This window comes from Anoplopoma fimbria, chromosome 2 (genome assembly GCF_027596085.1).
Source record: "Anoplopoma fimbria isolate UVic2021 breed Golden Eagle Sablefish chromosome 2, Afim_UVic_2022, whole genome shotgun sequence".
Classification (NCBI taxonomy): Eukaryota; Metazoa; Chordata; class Actinopteri; order Perciformes; family Anoplopomatidae; genus Anoplopoma; species Anoplopoma fimbria.
In genome coordinates, this window is record NC_072450.1 from 2,407,996 (window position 1) to 2,433,675 (window position 25,680).

Genomic DNA, 25,680 nt, shown 5'->3' on the forward strand with positions numbered 1-25,680 from the left:
GAACACTACTGTTTTGTGCATTATTTTCACACAAAAATAAAATGTCAGAGTGTTAATTTTGTGCATCATATAGTGAATAAAGTGATATCTGACACAGTCTTAGCATTTTCATAAATTTTGAGTGTACCCCAGAAAGTACAATAGTGTTTTATCGTTGTATTTGTACGATCATATGTCCAGTGTAGCCTGACCAATACTTGATTTTTAATGCTAATGTTGATATTTATGAATTTCAAAAATCTGAACACATGTGTAAACGAACAAAGTCGATACAGAGATTTATTTGGATGTTTCACAGATGAATATTTAACTTGTCAGTGCTATCTGGTGGACAAACTATGTAGTCTTAAGCTTTAATAAAGATTTTGTTTATCCATTATTCATATATATCTATCCTTTATATAACCAGAAAGGTCCAATTTTGATACAGTATCTCCTCTGGTAGGGAGTCCTGGTCAATATGGGCAGCAAGTAAAAAAGTGTCTTATACAAACTACAAATGGGTGAAAGATGAAAGAAAATATAAGTACAAATGGGGAAGTATTACATAATAAAAGTATTAGTAAAACAGGAAGAGATGACAAAAGATAGCAAAAGTATACAAGTACAAATGGGGACAAATTACAAAATACCATTACAAATGAAAACATAAACAAAAACATACCAAAACACAACCATGGACACAAAACATGCAGAAATAAGAGGCTGAAAGCATCAAGGCAGATTATGGCACTCGTTAAAAGAAACAACATTGTTGTGCAAAACAAAACATTTTTAAATATTTGTAAACAAAACTACAAAAAGTAAACAAAACTACAAAAAGTAAACAAAACTACAAAAAAAATCCAGATTATTTACACTCAATACAAACAAAAGTCACCAAACAGACACAAAAATAACTTTTTTAACAAGGAACACGAAGCGAAAAATTCTCTGTCAGAACACATTTAAGTAGAAAACACTTTAGTAGTTTAAAATGTAAATGTCTCAGTGTCTCCGTCTGTCCTTTGTGTCCAGGGTGACGACTGCTCCATCAGCTGTCCTTCAGGCCTCTACGGGACCAACTGCACCTCCTCCTGCTCCTGCCACAACGAGATCTCCTGCTCGCACATCGACGGCTCCTGTGTCTGCAGAGAAGGTTTCTGTTCAGCGGTCCTCCATTACACTCATTACACTGTTAGAGATCATTTATGAGGTTTTCCTTATGGAAACAAAACACAGTGTCTTTTATCTTTTATAACCCTTGTTTAACCGTTTTTCTCACAAGCATCACATAAAGAAATGCAAAAAACAGACTTAAAAACAAAACATTTTGTGCAAGTTTACAAGCCAAAATGATTGGGAACCATAGTTTAATATTTAACAGCGTATGGAAATTTTCAAGATTATTATTTGTATTTTATGTAAAATATCAGTTAAAGGACCAGTGTGTAGCATTAAAGGGAATCTATTGGCGAAACTGTTATTTCATTTAAATAGGTGTGTTTTCTTTCGTGGAAAATCACCTTAAAATGAGTTCTCTGATACGCTTTGCACACAGGAGAAGTTTCAGTTGGTTGCAATCTGCAAACTCACCACTAGATGTCGCCGGATCCTACAAACTGCACCTTTAAGTAAAAAAATGAAATAAAAGTGGCCCAAAAAGAACAATACTTTTTCCTAAATGTAGTGGAGTAGAAATAGTAATTGAGTATTAACTTAAAACACGAGTATCTCAAATTTTACTTGCAATTACTTTGTTACGTTCTATTTCTGGTTTCTAAACTAAAATTCCTCTCTGAATGAAATGAGCTGAAAAAGAAAAACTACCGAAGTACTACTCTAAATACACGGAGCCCAGATTTACTATTAGATTCACCTAAATCACAGGTGTAGCACACTAACACTAACATAATTGACAAAGTTTACACAGAGCTTTCTCAACAAGTCGGCCTTAAGCATTTACACAACAGACAGAATAAAATAATAAATCATTTTTCAGGAAATAAATGCCAAAGGTCCATAGATTCTATCCTAGATTCTCACTGATATTTTAAATTCATGATTTGGGGCCATGAATTCTAAATTGTACAAACCCGATAAAGGATCAGTAAGTTAGACATTTTACAACATATTCAACTAAACAACCTCTCTGCCTCTGAGATTTTAGAATTTTATTTTTAAATCAGATGCCAAAAAACGTGTCAAATTCTGTGTATGTGCACGCATAACCGATGGATAAAAGCTTATTCTGATTCTGACTCTTAAATTTCCGATCCTGCTTTTGTTTCAAGATCAATCATTTTAATTTTCCTCCGTTTTCAAAAGTCACCCGTTGAACTCCTGACTGTGCCAAAAATTATAAAAGTATCCACCTTAACGATCTCCAGAAGTTTTTCCGTACTTTGTTCTCCGCTTCCCCTCCTTAATATCTCTCAATAAAAGCATCCTTAAATATTTATGCACCGCTGAACCTCGCGGGGGAACACGGGTAATTAAAGTGGAGAGACATGTGAGGCGGAGGCTCGGCCAGGGGCCTGAGAGCTTTACACTGGAACAAGTGGGTGTCTGACTTCACCCTGTGAACCACTTTCCTCTTCTTTCACAGCTAAAAGTTATCAGGGAAAAAGTTCAGGTTGATTAAAAAAGATTAATCAAACATGTTTTGTCCATGTAGATGCTTGTAGAGCAAACATCTGAATATCTATACAGTTCAATACACCATAAGAAATATGTCTTTTTCCTAAAGAGGCATAAGGAGGCAGAGGGAAAATCAGGACACTCACTCATGCAATTTCTTATTTAAATTCAAAAGTATCAATGTTTCAGCACATGTTGCCTTCTTTTGGATAAAAGCCAGTAATAACTGAAATTATATAAATACTGTATTAGACAAGTGTTTAAAAGCATGTTTAATTCATAGCCGAGGAACGTCTCCAACATCAACACTTCCACATTCGTTTTTATGCTTTTATTAAAAAGAAGTCAATAGAGAGACGACAGGAAATGAGCGGAAAGAAATGTGGAGTGATTTGCAAAAAAATAGTTTATGGTCGGTGCCTTTAGATCTCCACATTTTAAGAACCAGAGAGTAAAAGTCACAGAAAAGAAAAGAAAAAAGCTGAAGGACAGTACTTGAGTACAATTACCTCATTCATACCTTCTAGGTCCTTATGAAAGCATGAACTGTTTTACATTTGTATATATGTTTAATACATACGTATATATTGATATTATTTATCAAATTATATCTCTTTGGATTTTAAACTTCTTACACTGCTTGTGGCAATATGTCTAATATCTGCTTATAAATGAATTATTAGGTTGCATTTAAAGTTAATGCACAGTTTTCTGTTAAGGATAATTAAAGTTTTAATTTGAGCGTTTGTATTTTTGTAGTTTGTAGAAATTCTCACAAATGTCAGAGATCTGAGAATGTTACGACATTGCATTACATTATTTACGTTATGGGCTGAGGTGCAGGACAGTTTTCAGTCTGCAACTCTAGATGTGCAGAGTTTCTGCAGCCAGTGGAGAGTTTATTCCAGTTATTAAGCCAGGACAGCACACAGTGGTGACTTATAGAGCGATGGATCTGCAGACACACAAGAAATCAGATGATCAGACAGTTTTTTAACAAACCACCAGTTAGACTTCTACTTGGAAAATGATTACCCAAAACCGTTACAGTCCAGAGACCGACTTCCTGCTTCAACTTTCTATCCAACTTGCTGCAATTGTGCATAAACACAGATTTTCTTTGCAAATAAGGATTATTAGTAAAGTTCTTTGTATGTTCACTTTCAATTTTACATTCAAATAAACTGTTGGCTTGTTCACAACAACGCACAACCTTAAAGTATCTTAAAGCTGCATTCTCTCTCCTGTCCACCAGGGGGCGACTCCTCTGGTTGTATAGAAGTCTATGAGAAAATGACTCTACTTCTCTCTTGATTTATTCCCTCAGTAAACATTGTAAACATGAGTTTATGGTCTCAATCTCTAGTTTCAAGTCTTCTTCAATACAGCATGATGTTCATTTAGTAAATGATGCTCCATTTAGAGTCAAACAGACCATAAAGCAGGGGATGCTTTAGGGCGGGGCTACACACTGATTGACAGGTCGACACCAGAGACGTATACGGCGTCTCTACGTCACTCCTCCTCAGTCCATATATGGTCACTTCCTGTTCACTGGTTGCAAAAAAACAAGATGACCACTGCCAAAGTGCTGAACTCGAGGCTTCAAACATCCGTCCACAAACCAATGAGCTTCTTATCTACAGTCTATGTTCACAACCTGATTGTGACTTCATTGCAGCATAGTTGTTGTGTTCCCAGATCTCAGCAAGTACTTTGTTGAGTACTTCATCATTACTTATAGAAATTATAGAGAAAACTATAAATGCAAGAACGAAGTTGTCATAATTATGACTGTAGCTCCACACACAATAGACTCTGATAAATTGTCCGTCTGATGGTCTTTGGACTGTGTCTCCGTCCAGGTTGGCAGGGTGTGGACTGCTCCATCCCTTGCTCCAGCGGTTCTTGGGGTCTGAGCTGCAATCAGACGTGTCAGTGCACCAACGGGGCGGCCTGCGACCCCGTCAACGGCACCTGCACCTGCTCTGCCGGCTGGAGGGACGAGTACTGCAACCTACCGTGTCACGTAAGTACTCCTCGTGGCTCTTGTGTTCTGCACAGTGTATCATTTATAGTACTTTGAAGACAGATATATAAGTCACTTTGTGTGGTGTGTTCTGGGTCCTCAGGAGGGATCGTACGGCCTGGACTGCAGAGAGAGGTGCGACTGTGTCAACTCTGACGGCTGTGACCCAGTGAGCGGATTCTGTCGCTGTGTCGCAGGTTGGACAGGTGAGTTATGGAGCCACAGTTTAGGACAGAAAAACAACGTGACAGTCAGAGTTCAGGCTCCTGGTAGCAGGATTAAAGTAAAACACCAGAACAGACTCACTCTGAGGGAGGAGGGAGAAGATTATGAGGGAGGTGGAGGTTGTCGACACCACGACAAGAATGGAGACATCAAATCAATACCACACATTAATAAATAGACCTTTTTACAGCAGACGTAATCAAAAACAATTGTGCACATGTTGGCAGCGGAAGTGTCTTTTTGCCTGGGACATCCAGACAAGTTATAAAGCTTTAAACATTACATTTAAACTGTTAGCAGCATCAAACTGTCTGGTTGCTGCATGTTCGTTTGCCAGAACCAGAATTCAAACGGAAGTTCTACAGAATTCAGCAACGATCATGACAGAACAGAGCAACAGGTGTTTAGTAATAACCAGGCGGCATCCTCCTTTTCTGCAGCGTGAAGTCAAAGCTTCATGACTTAAACCTGCATTCTCTCTGCTGTCCATCAGGGGGCGACTCCTCTGGTTGTATAGAAGTCTATGAGAAAATGACTCTACTTCTCTCTTGATTTATTCCCTCAGTAAACATTGTAAACATGAGTTTATGGTCTCAATCTCTAGTTTCAAGTCTTCTTCAATACAGCATGATGTTCATTTAGTAAATGATGCTCCATTTAGAGTCAAACAGACCATAAAGCAGGGGATGCTTTTGGGCGGGGCTACACACTGATTGACAGCTCGACAGCAGAGACGTATACGGCGTCTCTGGTGTCGAGCTTTACTACGGATTACAGTCACGGAGACAACGTCCATATTTCACACAGTCTATTGTCTGGACACTGCCTTGTGGTCTGGTTGGAATGTTTAAGATAAATGGGTTTAAATCTAAAAAGACTGGCGGTGTCTTATTCAGTCTGGGTTGGGACCCATTGGCAGGTTGCAGAAGATTTTATTATAGTCGCCATAAAATTTGCAGAATTGCAACGCTAAAACAAAACATTAGAAAGCCTCTACAAGGAACAAAGAGAAAGCAACTTATCAACTATTAGTTTGAATACTTTTATAAGTGCGAGCACCTTTTTTCTTTCTCTTGAGAACGGCATTGTGGGACAGTAGTGTGCATCGACTCCAGAGTTTAGTTTTCTGTGTGGACACTGAATTGTGTCACAGTGTTCAGAAATAATCTGTTGTATGTTAGTGTGGAACTGGGACACAGAACGTGTTTATGAAGAGGAATGAAATAGTAAAAACAGTGGAGGAATATTCTTGCAGGAAAAATGTACTTTACATGTTCGCCTTCATTTGTTTTAGACCTTTTGTTACACACGTGTCTTTAAGCGTGACATGAACTGAATTGGGTCAGCGGCATGAATATTATTTGCGTCAAGTCATATTTTTTAATTATCTTTGAGTTGGTAGATGAATACGAGGTGTTAGCTCGGCCTAAACTTTAGAGCGTAATGTTCCACAAGAATTTACATTTGGCCTTCTTCTGTTTCCACACTTCCTCCTCTTCCTCCTCTCTTTGTTTTAACTTCACAGCCAACAGAGCTCCTGATTTTCACCCACTTTGTGGCTCAGAGGTAGTTTATTAATTGAGTTATAATGTGCCCCACTCTCATATTCTCTCATATTCCAAGTCAAAGGAAGTTTCTAATGAGCTGCAGATCCGCCGGGCTGCAGATAGGAGGGGGGAGGGGGGCATAAAATACTGTATTTGCACATGTACTATTCTTCCTCTGTCTGTTTTTATATTTAGATGTGATGGTACGATTATTCCTGTGGGTCTGTGGGTGTAACTAAGATTTAATGTAATGTGGGTCTCTTGAGCTCGGAGGTCTCCAGACTGTCCCCTGTGATCACCCGGGGCTCTGATCCGCTCTGTAAGACAGCTTTTCACACACACACACACACACACACACACACACACACACACACACACACACACACACACACACACACACACACACACACACATGCACACATGCAAGACTGATGAAAGTAGGAGACACTTGAGCAGATGATTAAAAGGCAAACGGTCTCTATGGGTGAATTTTTAAGTTTTTTTTTGCCATAAAATGTTTGTTCATACGAGTGTTAATGTTTTCATACTTGTGCAAACACACTTTATTGCTGTAATTTATCTAACGTATACCGTATACGTCTCTGGTGTCGACCTGTCAATCAGTGTGTAGCCTAAAGCATCCCCTGCTTTATGGTCTGTTTGACTCTAAATGGAGCATCATTTACTAAATGAACATCATGCTGTATTGAAGAAGACTTGAAACTAGAGATTGAGACCATAAACTCATGTTTACAATGTTTACTGAGGGAATAAATCAAGAGAGAAGTAGAGTCATTTTCTCATAGACTTCTATACAACCAGAGGAGTCGCCCCCTGATGGACAGGTGAGAGAATGCAGCTTTAAGACATGAAGCTTTGGATTCACATATCAGAACAGAGGCTTTGATATCACACAATACCTGTTAGTTGATAGATTTGTTGACTGTAAGAAATCTATAGAATATCAGCAGCTGTTTCCTTAAACAGGGAGCAGAGAGGAATTGTCTCTTTGTCTCTGTGATCTGTCACATCCGTCCTCTCTCTACGTCTACCTTCACACTCTTTCCTCCCCTGCTGACTCGATGTCTGAGTAGCTGCTTAAATAGCTTTTTTCTAATGTGCCCTTATCCTATTTCTTTTTTTTTTGCATCATTATCTCTCCTCTTCAAGTTCAAGTGACACATCTGAAACTCTGTGAAGTCAGTTTGACTTCACTTAGAAGCTGGGTATCTGAGAACAAAGCCCACAGAACTGAGAATGTGTGTGTGTGTGTGTGTGTGTGTGTGTGTGTGTGTGTGTGTGTGTGTGTGTGTGTGTGTGTGTGTGTGTGTGTGTGTGTGTGTGTGTGTGTGTTTCCTGCAGGTGTCCATTGCGACAGTGTGTGTGAGGACGGACGCTGGGGACCGAACTGTTCCTACAGCTGCACCTGTGAGAACGGAGGCTCCTGCTCTCCGGAGGACGGCACCTGTGTGTGCGCTGCCGGCTACAGAGGCACCAACTGCAGACGAAGTAAAGAAAACCCTTCACACACACACACACACACACACACACACACACACACACACACACACACACACACACACACACACACACACACACACACACACACACAGCTTTTTTTTTACTGTCATAGCTGCAGTGGAGAAAGCACTTAAATTACAAAGAATTTAGCAAATTGGAAAATTCAATTCTCTCAAAAAGTATGAGCATTTACTTGAGCGTCAACGTTTGCTTCTTAAATGACTTTCCTGCAATGTGTCTGAAACAAGGATTTCCAGAGTTTGTTTGAAGTATAATTTATTTTATTTGAAAGCTTCCACACTCTTTGATATGCTTGCACAATTTCATTTCATACATGCTTTTGGTCACAAAGCGACAGAGAAGAAGGTTTATGACCGAAAAGATAAGATAAAATGTGCAGATATGAGATTCTTTCTTTAGTATTTACATTGGATTATATTTACAGCATCACAGACAGGTGACCAGTGGATAATGCATGATGCTTTTTCTGTAAAAGCTTGAAACATAAATTGTTCACATCCATGTTTTCTAGCTTGCAGCCTCTTTTTCCCGCCTTTAGTGACAAACGTTCAGTATTTTATCACCAAAAAAATGTCTTAAAATGAAAACAGCAAAGAGTTAAAACATAAATATTTCACCTTAAAGAAAAAACAGATTTAAAACAAACGAACAAAGAAAAATTCAAATAACAAATGTCCCCGCTGTGGGACTGATAAAAGATTATCTCATTTTATATTATCATGATTACAATTGAAATGTGTTTTCTCTTTATCGCTAGCAAACTAATCTCAGTATTTAGGTTGAATATTTTTTTTAAAACAAATAGTTCCAATGGCTTTTAATATTAAAAAATGTTAGTAAAAAGGTTTGAGAACCTCGTCTCTAGAGATCCGTCATCTGCTCGGATTAAGAATTAAATTCTGATTCATATCACAAATAACACTTATAACATGTACGAATGAATATCTCAGCGGGTGAGAGCAGCCTGTCGTTCACTGTCAGGTCACATGACCGCGCTGGAAGCAGGAAGAACAACAGATTCTGCAGCTTACTGGGTCAATAAACACGCTGAGGAATGTATTGCTTCACTCGACAACATTTACCGTCAACACTGATTGGACATCCACATGAAATGTGGCGAATTTCCCCTTTAGGTTAAAGTACTTCTGACATTTATCTATTTAAAATCATTTTGGTGGAGAGTTCAGGGAGACATTCTTTGTTTTTCTTGTCTGAGAATGTGAATCAAACAGAGTAGAGTGTGCATCCAGTGAAGTGTTTTATTGTAAAATCTGATGTGTGAACAAACAGTAAATCAATCTTTAAAGGAGGTCTGAGGCTACCTGTTCCTGCGTTTACAACACACACCAGTTTTTTCCCGTCTGCCTCTCGCTGCACCCGGCGTGATAGATTTAAGGGCTCTCGGTTCACAGTTAAGGCAATTATCTTAATTAGGAAACTCCTGTAGCAGGAGCGAGGCGGTGGACCAGCCTGCACCGCCTCGTCTCATCACTTAGAGAAACATCAATTAAAGCAAATTAAAGGGGCTCAGGAAGACGTAGGAGGGAGGATGTGAGGCGGAGGGAAAACAAAGAAACAGGTTGACCCGGAGACGAGGCAGCGAGCAGGGAAACCCGCTTCACACACACACACACATATATATATATATATATATATATATATATATATATAGGTACGGTGGAGGATATTAAGCTTTCATATACGTGGGGTTTAGGAACCTTAAATTGAGACTAAGTGGACCATGAAATCCATTATTAAAATGATCAAAGAACTAATCAGAGAACTAATCACAAGTTCCCTTTAGAATCTGAAATTTACTTTTCTCTCTGCCACACCCACACTAACAATGATGTGTGTGTGTGTGTGTGTGTGTGTGTGTGTGTGTGTGTGTGTGTGTGTGTGTGTGTGTGTGTGTGTGTGTGTGTGTGTGTGTGTGTGTGTGTGCGTGTTCGCCTGGTTTCTACGGCCATCGCTGCAGCCAGTCCTGTCCTCAGTGTATCCATAGCGACGGGGCGTGCCACCATGTCAGCGGCCGCTGTGAATGTCTCTCCGGGTTCTTCGGCTCGCTCTGCAACCAAGGTCAGCGTGTCCTGGTTCTGCTTCAAGGACACATGTTATATATCTCTTAAGTAACAATAAGTAATGCCAGTATTTAAAACACAAACCCTCTCAGTTATTTGAATGAGGTAAGTATTATTTGTGCTTGTTTGGGTAAAGGCCCCTATATTCTGAATTTACAAAAAAAAAGGATAGTGCAACTTTTGCAAGCGGCTAAATCTGCACAAATGAGACAAACAGTAAAGGATGCTCCTCTTACTGTGCACATATTTAAATGAGCTCATATGCAGCAGACAATTGTCCCCTTCTCTATGCAAATGAGCCCCGTCGCAAAGATCAGCTCTGATGGACACATAAGTTATTAGAGTCTTCAGAGAGAAACATATGAAACATATATACTGACAGACTCAAATCACATCCCCTGCTTTATGGTCTGTTTGACTCTAAATGGAGCATCATTTACTAAATGAACATCATGCTGTATTGAAGAAGACTTGAAACTAGAGATTGAGACCATAAACTCATGTTTACAATGTTTACTGAGGGAATAAATCAAGAGAGAAGTAGAGTCATTTTCTCATAGACTTCTATACAACCAGAGGAGTCGCCCCCTGGTGGACAGGAGAGAGAATGCAGCTTTAAGACACTTCCAAACTGGCTTCACTCACCAGAACTGGAGGTTCAGGTTTAGAGCTGTGGGGTCTTTATTTGTTGTATATTTTTCACACCCGTCGCTGTGGGAGAGCACATGTTCTTTTCGATGAAACTTCTAGAAAGTTGATGCAGGATTTATCTTATTGAAATCTCTTTTGAAGCTGTTTCCTAATCGCCTCCTCACACTTCCAGCAGCTCTGTTTTCTAACCGACAGACGGGTTATTTAGACACCAGACAGAGCACAGCTGGTACACACACATCCTCTTGACATCTGCGTTTACACAACCTTTTTTTTTTCTCTCTTATAAAACCCTGACTTCTCTAATTAACTTCAGGTTAGAATCCAAGCTCTGCTCACAAAGCAAAGCCCTTGAATGTCTACATTCTATCGGGTAATAAAAGAGAGAATCTAAACCTTGAGCTCTGTGCCCCCGTTTCAACAAACTTCTCCGACCTCTTGGTTTCGTGTGAGTTATCTTTTGGTCGGTTCCTCCTGTACATCATTATTTCAGTATGGTGGAGCTCCTCTGCAGGTTAAACAGGTGTTAATTCTCAGATGGAGGCCGTCGGCCCAAAGTCCGTTTGCCAAGTCGAATTTTAAATAGAGCCGGTGGAGGAGTGTGCTGTGAAATATTCATCATCATTAAACATGAAGACGGCCTTAGCTGTGCTCCGTCCTACATTAGCCATTCTGCTGGCCGCTGCATCTCTGAGCCCGTAGATAACCGGGCCCAGAGAAATCAGACATCCGGCGCGAAGCTTTTAACCGCCTGAAGATCCGCTCGGCTCCATCGCCGTCCTCTGGATGTGTGATGCCCTTTTGTACCAGCCAATGAAGTTATTGACTGGTGAACTCATTGTGTGTGTGTGTGTGTGTGTGTGTGTGTGTGTGTGTGTGTGTGTGTGTGTGTGTGTGTGTGTGTGTGTGTGTGTGTGTGTGTGTGTGTGTGTGTGTACATGTTGACTGGGTTTATTCACCGCTTTAATGAAGATATCACTTTTCTTTTTCAAGTGCTCAAGACGTAACATTTACAGAAGAGAGAATAATACGCCGACCTCTGTCTTTGTCTCCAACAAAACAAACGTCTCGTCAGCATAATAACCAACACAAGGTTCTTAAAATGAATCTTTTTTAAATGTAGCTGCAGAGATGAAACAAGATGAAATTCCTCCTCAAACACTTTTATAACTGCACAGTAACCGTCTGTAACCTCTGTAAATGATATTTGATTATTGGTTCTTTGTCGTAAGTTTCTACAAGTGAAATGTAATTATGAATATTTAATTTGTTCAATCATTTTTTTGAATCTATATTAAGGCAAACAGTTTTTGCATTTTTTTGCATAAACTGCAGACTGAGAATGTCGGTTTATTCCATAGAAGGTTAGCATGAAGCAGGGCTCTAAAGTAAGGGTTGACAGGTTGCCCTGGCAACCATTTCAAGACATTTGCAACCACTTCTTACACTTTTGGTTGTGTAGAAAAATAGAGACAGCAATGTTTTCATCTGGTGATGTGCAATGAGGGCAGGCAGGGAGACAGGTAGGTAGACAGGTAGACAGGTAGGTAGACAGACCAGCAGGTAGACAGGTAGGTAGACAGGTAGACAGGTAGGTAGACAGGCAGATACACAGGGTAGACAGTTGGTAGACAGGCAGGTAGGTATATAGACAAGCAAGTAGACAGGTGAACAGGCAGGCAGGTAGACAGGTAGATAAACTAGCAGGTAGACAGGTAGGTTGGTAGACAGGTAGATAAACTAGCAGGTAGACAGGTAGACAGGTAGACAGGTAGATGAACTAGCAGGTGGACAGGGAGGTTGGTTGGCAGGTAAACAGGCAGGCAGGTAGACAGGTAGGTTGGAAGACAGGTAGACAGGTAGGTAGGCCATCCAATCATTACATGGAGGTGAAGTGATTGGACGGCCTATTAAAGCCACAGGTACCATATCTTTTAACTATAAGCACTATATTGCTAACATAACGTTTAGTATGTTACTATACTATATAATATAATATATACACTATATAAGTTACTAATATTAACATATTGTTGAATACAGCATGAAGTTAGAGCTGAAACTTATGATTTTAGTATCATGTCATGAATTAAAGTTTTATAAATTTTGACCCTTTTGTGGTTTTATATATAAAAACCAAAGATGAGGGAACAATAGTCGTCTGGACGTTTCTCTGCAGAGTTGAACGGACTGAATGATGTCACCTGAGAGTTTGGCCAAAAACTAATTGAGCGCTCGGTGGACAGAAGATCATCGGGGAGCGGCACAACAGTCCCTCTCCTGCTAATTATTTTAGTACGCAGACGTACGTGAATCACTTTGATCCAAACTTTACAGACACTAGTCATACATTGGTCACTGTTACATAAGTGCAGGGACTTCATTAAAGCTTTTAAAATGATCTTTGTTGCTCTCATAGTCGGTAAAGATTCTCCTCATGGGGTTTTATTCTTGCAGGGAAACAATATGCACGGATTCTTTTAAGGTTCTTTTCAGCATCGGCGAGCAGAAACCTGTTAATGAACACAATACGTTTTGTGCAACAGGTGAATAAAACAGTAGTAAAATGCAAATAGGTGGAGAAGAGTAATGTAAAGTAATGAATATCTACACAGCTCATGTATACTGTATATATATATCATTTATTTATCTTATCTCAACATTAACATGAGGAGGAAACAGCAGCACACACTCGGCGGTTATGTTTAATGAAAATGACTACAAGCTCACACTGTATCTTGTTTTGTGTCAGAATTATGCAACACAAACACTCGTTAAACATTTATGAGGGAGGTCACGTTACATTGGGCTGCTTTTAAATGTGGCATGATTTTCACTCTGCTTCTTTCTGGGTGAAACACTGTATGTGAACATTTATAAGATGATTTTAACATAATAAAAGCACAAAGTTCAGTTAAAACTAAACTCGACATTGATAAATAAATAACACGTAGAAGAGGAGCAGCTTGTTCTCTGGTTTTAATTGGCAATAATCAAAAACCCCCAAAGCTCGACAGACGCTACAGTGTCTGCGTCTCGTTATTTTAACTACATTTACGGATCAAAATTTAAAAAAAAGTAGATGTATTTCATCCTTAAGCTAAACAATGTGCATTTCCCTAAAATGATTAACAAACTTCTTTCCAGAGACGTTTTCTTTTTCCAGCTCGTCCTGTTTTTCTGCAGAGACTCTTATCGCATTAGTAACAATCAGCCGTGATGATTAATTTCAGACTGTTTGATATAAGGAGGTATGTTTCATGATTGCACTTTGGAATAAAATTTAATCAAATTAAAGATAAGTATAGCATTAATAGTGATTAACATGAGTTTTGTACTGAATGTTACATTGAGAGGGAAGGTCGGTTATGCTTTCTGTTCTCTGAGTGAAGCACTTCTGAAAAGAGACCGTTCCTCGTTTTATTCTACTTCAAAACATTTTTGGTAACGGTTTTGTGCAGCTTCATGTTTCTCTCTAACTCTGATTACAGTTTGAAAAAATTCCAATTGAAATCATAATTTATAAATGAAAATTACGAATAATTTAATCATCCCTCATGTATTAATGTTGTAGGGTCCCTAAAAGCTTCTTAATTCACAAGAGGGGTATTTACTGAACTATTTTATATCATAGAACACAATGTTAAAATCGTTAAAATGAAACTTTATCAGTCAAATTTAATGTTAGTATATTTAAATTTGCCAAATATCAAGAAACTGTGTCTTTATCTCCATAAAAGTCAGTAAATCTTTAACCTGTACACTTTACTCGTCTTTGTGCAAATATATCCAAAAGTCTTGCAGTACTTGTAAACCTGTAGTTGTCCCACAGCGAGACATCCGACGATACGCACGAGAGATGAAGCTTCATGAAGTGTCGAAGCTTTCCTGCTAATTTCTTCACAAAAGGGTTCAGTTCTCGAGTCTTCATGTGCTCACAAAACCTGTGAAGCATGCAGATCAATCACAGATGCTCTCAACCTTGTAATGTGTGTAATAGGCTGCTGTACCTTGAGGCACAAAGCTAATTGTCGCATCAAATGTGTCTAAATCAATCAATATTAATGTCCTAAAACTGTAAATTTGCACTGGTTTAACCAGGTGGAATGTAATTGTGAACCACGCTGTAAACCTCTGATTAATGACACAGTTTAACGTTAACCATCACAGTGTAAATAAAGTTCTCTGACGATCGTTATCCTCCAATATTCAGTAAAACATGAGATCAGGACTTAATTTATGCTTTTCTAGTCTCTGATCTCTGATAATGTTACATTGTAAACAACCAATCTGTGTTTAAACCAACAGGAGAGCTAGTAACGTTAGCAGCACCGCTAACGGCTAACAGGAGGAGGTTCCATTCAGTTACATTATGATGCGTTCAGGCTCTGTTCAGTTAAATGAGTATTGGTTGAAGGTAAATTATAACGTTATCATGATGTGTTCACGTGTAGATATTAGAGATGAGTCATGAGATGTTTAACTTCCTAACACTAGCTCTAAGATTATAACACATCATTAAAACTAATAACAATAAGATTTGTTTTAATTCATAATAAATTCATCTTTCATTTTCTAATTATTTGAATTGTGTGTTTTTATGAAGTAAAAAAAACACAATGAAATACTATAACAAAGTAAAAGTATAACATTTATTCTTTTTTTATGGTTTACTGACTTCAGAGTGGTTGAAAACATGTTTTGGATGCTGGCATTAAAATAATCTGGTCTTCAAGATCCTTGTAGAGCAGCTGCTATAATCAAACTACAAAGGGATCTGTATCTGACAATATGGATCATTAATGATCAGTAATTAGTAGCAGCGACAAAGAAACATGATCTCTGGAAGACATATTTGCTCGCTTTTTTCGTTTGTGCTGATCCGATCTTTGAGATTTGTAATCAGCCGCTTTGACTGACAGTTACCTAACAGTATATGTATAAATGTGTATATATGTGTGTGTCCACAGTGTGTCCCGGTGGGAAGTTCGGTAAAGCGTGTGCCGAGCCGTGTTCGTGCACCAACAACGGGACGTGTAATCCCATCGACGGCTCCTGTCAGTGTTACCCCGGATGGATCGGAGAGGACTGCTCCAAACGTAAGACGTCTCTCTCTCTTCATCAGCACTTATCGACCACTTGGGTTGATCATGAACCAATCAGAGGAAACCGAAAAAAAAAAGAAAAGCTGGAGCCAATTACTCCATCTGCTCTGACATTAATTATCCATCCGGCATTGAACAGAGCTTCCACAATCACCTAATCACTTGTGAAGCTAATGAAGGCACGGACCGTCCTGATCTCTGTTACAGCCGGTCCTCAGGATGGTGACTAGTGTGTGTGTGTGTGTGTGTGTGTGTGTGTGTGTGTGTGTGTGTGTGTGTGTGTGTGTGTGTGTGTGTGTGTGTGTGTGTGTGTGGCAGTGTGTTCTCAGGGCTCATGGGGTCCGGACTGCATCCACACATGTAACTGTCACAACGGAGCCCAGTGCAGCGCCACGGACGGAGAGTGTGACTGCAGCCCCGGATGGACGGGACTCTTCTGCACTCAGCGTACGACTCTCACACACCACACACACACACACACACACACACACACACACACACACACACACACACACACACACACACACACACATACACACACAAGAATCTTAGAGGTCCCCTGCTTTTAATGTCTCATACCTCTACCTCCATCTGGTGGCAGATAACAAAAACTACATCTTTGAAGACATTCATTCCTTCCTTTAATTCCTTCCTCCTTTCCTTCATCCTCGCCGAGTTTGCTGCCAAAGTAGCTTCTGGTTTCCTTAGTTTTAGGAAACAAAACCAAACTCTATCAAGTCATATTTTGATGCATCATCTTTTAAAGCCCAGACCTCATACTTTTCATAAGTCCCCTTCACAGCTGTAGTTTAGTTCAGTTAGTTCGGAAGTCGATGCTTCATGTCTTAAAGCTGCATTCTCTCTCCTGTCCACCAGGGGGCGACTCCTCTGGTTGTATAGAAGTCTATGAGAAAATGACTCTACTTCTCTCTTGATTTATTCCCTCAGTAAACATTGTAAACATGAGTTTATGGTCTCAATCTCTAGTTTCAAGTCTTCTTCAATACAGCATGATGTTCATTTAGTAAATGATGCTCCATTTAGAGTCAAACAGACCATAAAGCAGGGGATGCTTTAGGGCGGGGCTACACACTGATTGACAGGTCCACATCAGAGACGTATACTGAGTCTCTACGTCACTCAGTCCAAATATGGTCACTTCCTGTTCACTGGTTGCAAAAAAGTCACTATGGCGAAGGCCAAAACGACAAACTGGAGGCTTCAAAACATCATTCCACAAACCAAAGAATGATGTCACGATGACTACGTCCACTTCTTAAAACCCAGAAATGAGACGCCATCAATGCCCTTCCAGTTACATCATCTGGAATTCAATGTGTTTTTTTAAATGTGCTTTTAGTGAAATGTCTGAAATAATGGTTCTGTTTAACAAAACCTGAGAAGATTTTAACTTTTTGTTCTACGCTATAAAATAGGTCAGTAAATTGTGGATTTAGAAGCTTTTACATTTCTTAAAAAGGCGGTTGCTAAGAAGAGTTTAAATGAGACGACTAAACGTCATCACTAGAACACTAGTCCTCCTTCAGCTTAGTGGTTTTAGTGGTTTAGTTGAGTGACCATTGCATTGTAAAAATAAATAATAATAAGTACATATTTATAAGTATAAAGGGTCCAAACTGACCCAGAAACTCTTTCAATCTAACAGTTATGGTCAAATTAGTATATTTCTGGGTTTATTTACAACCTTTGTGAACATCATGTTCCTTGAGTCGGCTGCAGAAACAAGAAGGACGACAACAGCTCCATAGTTGTTCCTGTTTAAATCTGCCTACAATGTTAACTGTTTGGTTTAATCTGCGAAGGAGAAGATCCTTGTTGACTCCACTGTGACAGAACAGATTAGCCAGTCACAGAAAAGCTGCTTCCATCTCCAGATTTGAGGCTCATCTCTCCTGTCTGAAGAGAGGAACAGCTGATGTTTGAAAACCTGTTTCAGACAACATGACCGTAGCGATGGTCCGTTCTCTCTCCAGGCTGTCCGACGGGCTTCTACGGCTCCCAGTGTGCTGAAGTGTGTCGCTGTCAGAACGGAGCCGACTGCGACCACATGGGAGGACAGTGTTCCTGCAGGACGGGCTTCATCGGGCAGAGCTGTGAGCTCAGTGAGTGTCATCTCCATGTCTGTGTCTGGACATCAGAACATCCATGTTGTTGTTGTTGTTGTTGTTGTTGTGATTCTGTGGATGTCATGTTCACAAATATGCACCATATTAAAAAGGATCATACTCTATATAACAGTAATAGTTATATATTTCAACATCATTCTGTGTGTATTGAGATAGGACTTTCTTACTTAGTTACTTACTTATATACTTATTTACTTACTTACTTACTTACTTACTTACTTAAGTACTTACCTTACTTACTTACTTATTTACTTACTTACTTACTTACTTACTTACTTACTTACTTAATTACTTACTTACTTACATAGTTACTTACGTACTTACCTTACTTACTTACTTACTTACTTAAGTACTTACTTACTTACTTTACTTACTTACTTAAGTACTTACCTTACTTACTTACTTACTTACTTACTTACTTAATTACTTACTTACTTACTTTACTTACTTACTTACTTAAGTACTTACTTACTTACTTACTTACTTACTTACTTACTTAAGTACTTACCTTACTTACTTACTTACTTACTTACTTACTTACTTACTTACTTACTTACTTACTTAAGTACTTACCTTACTTACTTACTTACTTACTTACTTACTTACTTACTTACTTAAGTACTTACCTTACTTACTTACTTACTTAAGTACTTACCTTACTTACTTACTTACTTACTTACTTACTTAAGTACTTACCTTACTTACTTACTTACTTACTTACTTACTTACTTACTTAAGTACTTACCTTACTTACTTACTTACTTACTTAAGTACTTACTTACTTACTTACTTACGTACTTACCTTACTTACTTACTTACTTACTTACTTACTTACTTACTTAAGTACTTACCTTACTTACTTACTTACTTACTTACTTACTTACTTACTTACTTAAGTACTTACTTACTTACTTACTTACTTACTTACTTACTTACTTACTTACTTACTTAAGTACTTACCTTACTTACTTTCTTATTTACTTACTTAATTACTTACTTAATTACATACTTACTTACTTACTTACTTACTTACTTAATTACTTACTTACTTACTTAATTACTTACTTACTTACTTACTTACTTACTTACTTACTTACTTACTTAATTACTTACTTAATTACATACTTATCTGTGCCACGACATATTTAACCTCTCCTCCCTCCGCCTCCAGAGTGTCCTGCAGGGACGTTTGGTTACGGCTGCCAGCAGCTGTGTGAGTGTATGAACAACGCCACCTGTGACTACGTGACGGGGACCTGCTACTGCAGCATCGGCTTCAAAGGCATCCGCTGTGACCAGGGTGAGAGCGGGAGGAACGCGTGTTTGATGCTGCTTCTCTCTGCTGGTTTACATGTAGGCTCGGATGAAACATAAAGACACGAATATACATTATTTAAGTATTTAAAAAGACGACGAAGACAAAAATCTGCATAAGAAAATGATTTCAAAGTCGGATCAACTGTAATATTTAAAAATAAAATACTGATGTTAATAACACACATATAATAATAATGTGTTAATAATTCAGCACCTCTAAAATCATTTTATAAAAAGAGTTATATTTGAAAAATCTCTCCACTTCCCTCGCTTTTATTTTGAGTATTAATGCCAAATATTGAGACAGAACAAACAATATTTTTTCACAGTGAAAGCATTTTTTTTCACAAACGTTAGAAACCATTGTGTGAGAAGTTTAGTCATTTGTGCGTAAATGTGCATGTCGTCGGTTTTATTTTAAGTGTATTTTTTGAACTGTAAACCTGCTAGCAATCCCCATTTTTACTAATTGTACTGGTAGTCTGATTACTTCTTGTTTCTCTGTAACAGTTACCCTTTTATTTTTGTATACAAATAAATCAACGTCGACACTTTCAACTGGGAGAACCAGAACCTCAGCCTGTCAGACCCTGCTGCAGTAAAATGAGAGGTTTTCTAAAGGGACTCTGGTCTGATTGTTTGAAGTTGTAGCTGTACTCCCTGTTATTTACAGGAGTTCAGATGTTCACCTGTTCCCTGTTTTCCCTCAGCGGCTCTGATGATGGAGGAGCTGAACCCCTACACCAAGATCAGCCCGGCTCTGGCGTCGGAGCGCCAGTCGGCCGGCGCCGTCCTGGGCATCATCTTCCTGCTGCTGCTCATCATGGCCATGCTCGGCCTGGTGGTCTGGTTCCGCTACCGGCAGAGAGAGAAAGGCCACCAGGTGCCCAACGTCACCTACACACCGGCTCTGCACATCAACTCCACCGACTACTCGCTCTCAGGTAACGACGGCAGAATCTCAGGATGCTTTGCTTTTTTTCCTCCAGGTGGTTTTCTTCCTTCATACAGCCGAGCAGACTGGAACACCTGATCTACCACTGGAAATTCTGTTTTAATTAATTGTTTAGTCTATAAAATGTCATAAAATGTGGAAAGAGCGCTCAAAAAAAGATGTTTCCTTATCTTCCAACAGGCTAAAGATATTCAATTTACAATGAAATCACGTTTTAGTGGATAAAGGCAGAGAATGTTAGGCCTTCTTGCATGATAATTGACATAATTGATGAATCAATTATTGAAAGTTGTTGTACATTTATTCATCTGTGTAGCTCTTAACCTTCTATGAGCATAAACAGGGAGAAGCAGGTAAACAAATGTTCTACAGAACTGAAGTTCCTCCTCTCGGTTCCAGCTGGAGTTCCTTTCTTTTTAACTTTCAGTGTTTAGATTCCTCGTGCGCTGTGTTCGTGCACATGCATGTGTTCGTCGTGTAGACGTTGTAGAGGTGGAGGATGTATAAGAACATGTGCTGGTTGTTGGTGTGGTGACAGCAGGGCTGCAGTGCACAGGCCTGCTCTCCTCTCCAGACTCCTCTCCCAGTAACAGCTCCGTAGGACGCTGCTTCTCCAACCCCGCATACCGGACTCTGGGGCCCTGCAGCTACGCCGCTCACTACGCCAAGCCGGACAAGAGGGGCGCCGCCAAGGTGGGTCCAGAGGAGTCACTCACTCCTACTCGTGATGAACGTGTGCAGATGTGATTTCAGCTGCAGCTTGTTTATGTGGAGACATTGAATATTCTAGATTTCTGACTATAGAAGAGATATTCTATATAAAAAAAAAATCTGATCTTATTTTGACTTAATTAATAAGTCAGTTTTGTTTGTTCAGAGTTTAAAGCAGGATTCAAGGATATTTTTTCTCATTTAGTTGTAGCCCATTTGTAACACAAAACAAAAGTGCATTTATTTTTAGTTTGCATCATAAGGAATGTAAATAGCAGCAACAAAAACAACTCTCTGGACAGATAAAATGGCCGACATCTTCATATTCAAAACTCAACAACAGGAAAAAAAAACATTGTCCATTAACTGTATCTGTGTTTGAGCACCAAGCATCGTGATGTAAACACAGAGATTAAGGGATTTACTGCCTTCAACTCAATACATATGAGGTGAATCGAACAGCAGCTACCTTAAAGGAACAGTGTGTAAGATTTAGTTAGATAACTTAGATTTAGACATCTAGTGGTTAAGTTGCAGATTGCAACCAACTAAATATCCCTCAGCTCAGCCCTCCCTTTCCAAGTGTGTCGGAGAACTACAGTGTCCTACAGGAGGGAGAGCTATCTTCAGGATACGAGTACAACTAGGAGCTACTCTTATCAATATTCTGCTTTTATACATGAATAAATAATTGCTTTTAAAAACATATTTAGAAGCTTGAAAACAAATAAATTCAGAATTATTCATAATTAAGATATTACTAAATATTGTTTCAGCAACAGGTGTGTTTTTCAACAACGAAGTTACTATATAAAGTAATTATTATCTAACTATAAACAAATCTAAAAGGTCAATAAAATAGATGACTTTTCTGAGTTAGGTTTATAAAGATTGAAGAACTCAGACGTCCGTCAGTAGCAGTCATTCCTCCTGTCCTCTGTTCTCCCGGCTGCTTTATCTCAGCCAGCAGAGAAGTTTACAAGAACTAAACTAAGCTAAACTGTAAACTACAGACAGACAGCTTCTGTATGAGCTCGTTGGTAAAAATGTGCTGCTAGCTGAGCGTGCTGTGCTTGTGTAAACATAGTGTTGGTGGCCGATTTCTTTAGGTTTCACTTTCGTTTACATGTTCACAGATGAATTGATTAAGTTTTGGCTTTTTACTCAATAATATTTGATTGCAATTACAGTAAGTTGCCGTCAACTTGAGTATCCTGTGTGTGTGTGTGTGTGTGTGTGTGTGTGTGTGTGTGTGTGTGTGTGTATGTGTTTGTTTGTGTCTGTGTGTGTGTGTACTTGGAGAAGCTCAGTCCGACAAAGAAAACAGTGGAGATAAATGGCTTTTTTTAAGCTAACGAAAACACAAAAAGTTTTAGTTTCAGGTTATTACACACTGGTTAAAACATGATTATGAATATTATATTCCAATTCTGCCAATTAATCCTACTAAATGTTACACACAGTTCCTTTAACACATTTAGGCTTTTCACACAAGCGGAAACATCTGGTGCTGAAAAATGAAGCCAGCTCTGAAGTGCCAAAAACCTGTAGTTCCTCAAATGACCACTTCAATCCACATTTCTTCAACAATGTCTTTATTGTGTGTTTTCTAACGTTCTTCACTCTTTGTGTATTTCCCAGATGAAGACAAAGAAGCGACACAGGAACAGCGCTCCAGAGTGGGGGAACTACTGCAACCTCAGCGACATGGGTCAGTCTCAGTCTCCAACATCCTGCTTTGTTTTATTTTAGGACGAATGGAATGAAGGTTCAAAATGGTAGATTTCTGCAGGAACATGTGAGGACTATAGGACGGTCTGCTGTTTTAAAGTTCCAGCCTCGACATCACTCACATTTTTTGTAAAATATGGCCATAAAGACAAAGACAAATCATGTTTTTGTTCCGTTTTATCCACATTTTTGAAAATCCCAATTTCACAAATTGTCAATAAGAAACAGCAAAATACATTCAAACTAAGCAAAAATATGGAAATTAAAATGTAAATAAATAACATTAAGAAAAAGGGGACACTAAGGCACAAATTCTAATTGTGTAATTACATACATAGATCAAAGGCAATGCATGCCATTACTTTTTTTTATGGCCTTTTTGTTTAACAAAATGATCTTTTAAACTGCCAAACATCATATGTGTAATTCATGGCAAAATTCAAATGCGATCAAAAAGTTATTTGTCTCTGTTAATATTTAAAGGTCCCATTGTGGTCAACAGGAAGGGGCGGGACTTCCCCTCTCCATACTGATCCACAATAACAGAGTATAAATAGTCAAAGAACATAGAGTACATAAAGTAGTTATATTTCTCTTTCTGTTCAGGTGTTTACTGCATCGACCGGCGCTTCAGCTACCACGTGGAGCCGCGTTACAGAGGTACAGTGAGGAGGCGGACTGACCTCGTGTGACATCATCAACCTCAGACTCCCCGGCCAATCCTCTTGCTCGAACAGTTCCCCCCTCGGCCAATGGCTGCCTGTCTTGCATTTTGAACCTCATACTTCCTTTTTTTATAACCAAATGTAAAATTATGTTTGAATGGAATTACAATTTGAACACAAATGAGAAACAGAAAAGATATTAAGCAGTTTCCCAACTTTCCGACCTAAAAGGTTTATGAATAAACATTATCTTATTGATTATGTAGGATAGATTAGAAATATAGATTCATTAGAATGTATTAAGAAAACAGAAGACTTACAGGACAAAATGTGGGTTCTAAAATGACCGTAAATAATTTTCTTATTGGTGGATAATTAAAAAAATACATTAGTATCCATATAATTGTAGACATTTCAGATTGTCCTGGACAGTAGAGATAGATGGATAAATTGTCTGGGCCGATACAAACTTTATTGGTATGTTGTTGTACGATTAGTAACAAAAAATTATGTAGAAACTGTGTCTCTATGTCATAGTTTGTTCACCAGAGAGCAGGTGTATATTTCCACAGAGTTAAATGTCTTTCTCAGTACATATTTGGGTCACAATTCTTTAAAATAAATCAAATATAAAGTGTTAAAATAAAGAATAACTATTGGCTGATGTAGTAACAGATTTTTTAAAAAGCCAGTATTGGTCGGCCTTTACTCGACTGCCAACTACGGAAGCCCTGTGAGGCAAATGAGAAAAAAACTATTCTATGTCGGATCTAAATAATTTTTCTCCTTTCCATCTATAAAATAATTAAAAAAAAAGGTTTTGTCAGTTACATTATGTGTTATTTCAGTTGTTTGTTGTTGTAATATACCACTATCTGGTGTTCTAAATAGGACTGGCGCTGTGTGCAGCATGTAAAAACCCTCACAGATCCACGCCTGTACCTGAATGCACCGTGTCCTTGAACCTAACGCTTGTACTTGATCTTGTTGATATTGAACCAACCGATGCTTACATGTGTGTTTGTGTCTCTGCAGGACGAATCCGACTCCTCTCCTCTGTGTGCTGTTCCTTCAATGCTCCGACCCCCATCACTCCCAAAACTCACCCTGTGGGGGGGGATCTCTCCTTCACTATAACTGAATGCTTTGTCTTTTAACTGCTTTTTGGATGTTGTTGTTGTTGATGTTGTCCTTGCAGTGTAACCTTTGTTGTCCAGCGATGTAATAACTCTAACATGGATGTTTCTTGCAGGATGAGTCTGGTGATATTATTGTTTTTCTTCCTCACAACAAAACCCAACAACTATTTATTCAACAGAAGCCATTGTCGAATATCTGTTCTTCCTCTGAGCCATAGACCTCCATTAAAAACATATCAGTGGGCCTCACTAGAGCACCAAATGTGGATTAATCCGCCGCTAAAAATAGTCCCCGACAAATGCATTATTTTCTCCTGTTTGACGGATAAAAACTGAAGTGACCAGCTGTTTTAAGAAATAAGATTTTAGGAGACTTTAGTATGAAAATATAGAGTTTTGTGAGATTCACAAATTAGAAAAATGTAAAATAACAGCAGCTTCATCCTCTAAAAGCAGAATCTACAGAAATGTATTGGAGTCATAACAGCTGGAGATTTCGAACACGTCATATTCGTGAACAGCCCTGCTGATAATCCATATTACCACGCAGGAATTTGCTCACTATAGTAACTGATTATCGAGTTAATCGGGTTTCAGGAAATGTTTCTGATATGATTCATAAAAACAAATTTGTTTGATAACCTTTCATGAGGAAAAGGAGAAGCTTCTTGTTTTGGTTTATCTTTGGTTTTGAAAGAGTTTTTAAAAATCCAGGGTTTGTAGTTTTGTCTTTTGGAGAAGAATATTATCCTTTAATTAATATGTGTGATTGAGAGCCTACAGTGGACAGACCTTCAGTGACGGATGAGAGCATCCTCTTGAGTATTTTATAACTGTTCTATATTTTCTCTCCCAGACTACATGAAGGGCTCGTTGTCCAGCACCTGCTCCCTGAACAGTGAGAACCCGTACGCCACCATCAACGACGCGCCCGGCGCCTGCAAACACTCCGAGAGCAGCTACGTGGAGATGAAATCACCGGCTCACCACGATCACGTGACACACTGCTGCTCCGCCGCCATCATCGCCACGACGACCACCACCACCGCGCCCGCCAAGAACGTCTACGACATGGGTACGTTTTATATTTAAACTTCAGTTTTGCTTTTTTTTACTTTTGTCTCCTTTTTTATTCTCACATAAAGACAAAGACAATGTGTTAATATATATAAAATGTAAATTTTAAAATAAAAGTAAACTTAACCACAGACCGTAA

General features: G+C 38.8%; 1 protein-coding gene across 1 annotated transcript in view; it reads left to right on the plus strand.

Moving 5' to 3' along the window:
- The window catches only part of LOC129100618 (multiple epidermal growth factor-like domains protein 11), a 90,509-nt gene that overhangs the window by 64,073 nt on the left and 756 nt on the right, over window positions 1-25,680 (plus strand). The window contains 14 exon segments of the mRNA XM_054610070.1: window positions 1,018-1,138; window positions 4,485-4,648; window positions 4,752-4,854; window positions 7,783-7,929; window positions 9,907-10,041; window positions 15,665-15,793; window positions 16,118-16,246; window positions 17,794-17,922; window positions 19,118-19,246; window positions 19,974-20,207; window positions 20,757-20,911; window positions 22,571-22,640; window positions 23,267-23,320; window positions 25,321-25,539. Of these exon segments, the coding sequence (XP_054466045.1) occupies window positions 1,018-1,138; window positions 4,485-4,648; window positions 4,752-4,854; window positions 7,783-7,929; window positions 9,907-10,041; window positions 15,665-15,793; window positions 16,118-16,246; window positions 17,794-17,922; window positions 19,118-19,246; window positions 19,974-20,207; window positions 20,757-20,911; window positions 22,571-22,640; window positions 23,267-23,320; window positions 25,321-25,539 (1,918 nt within the window).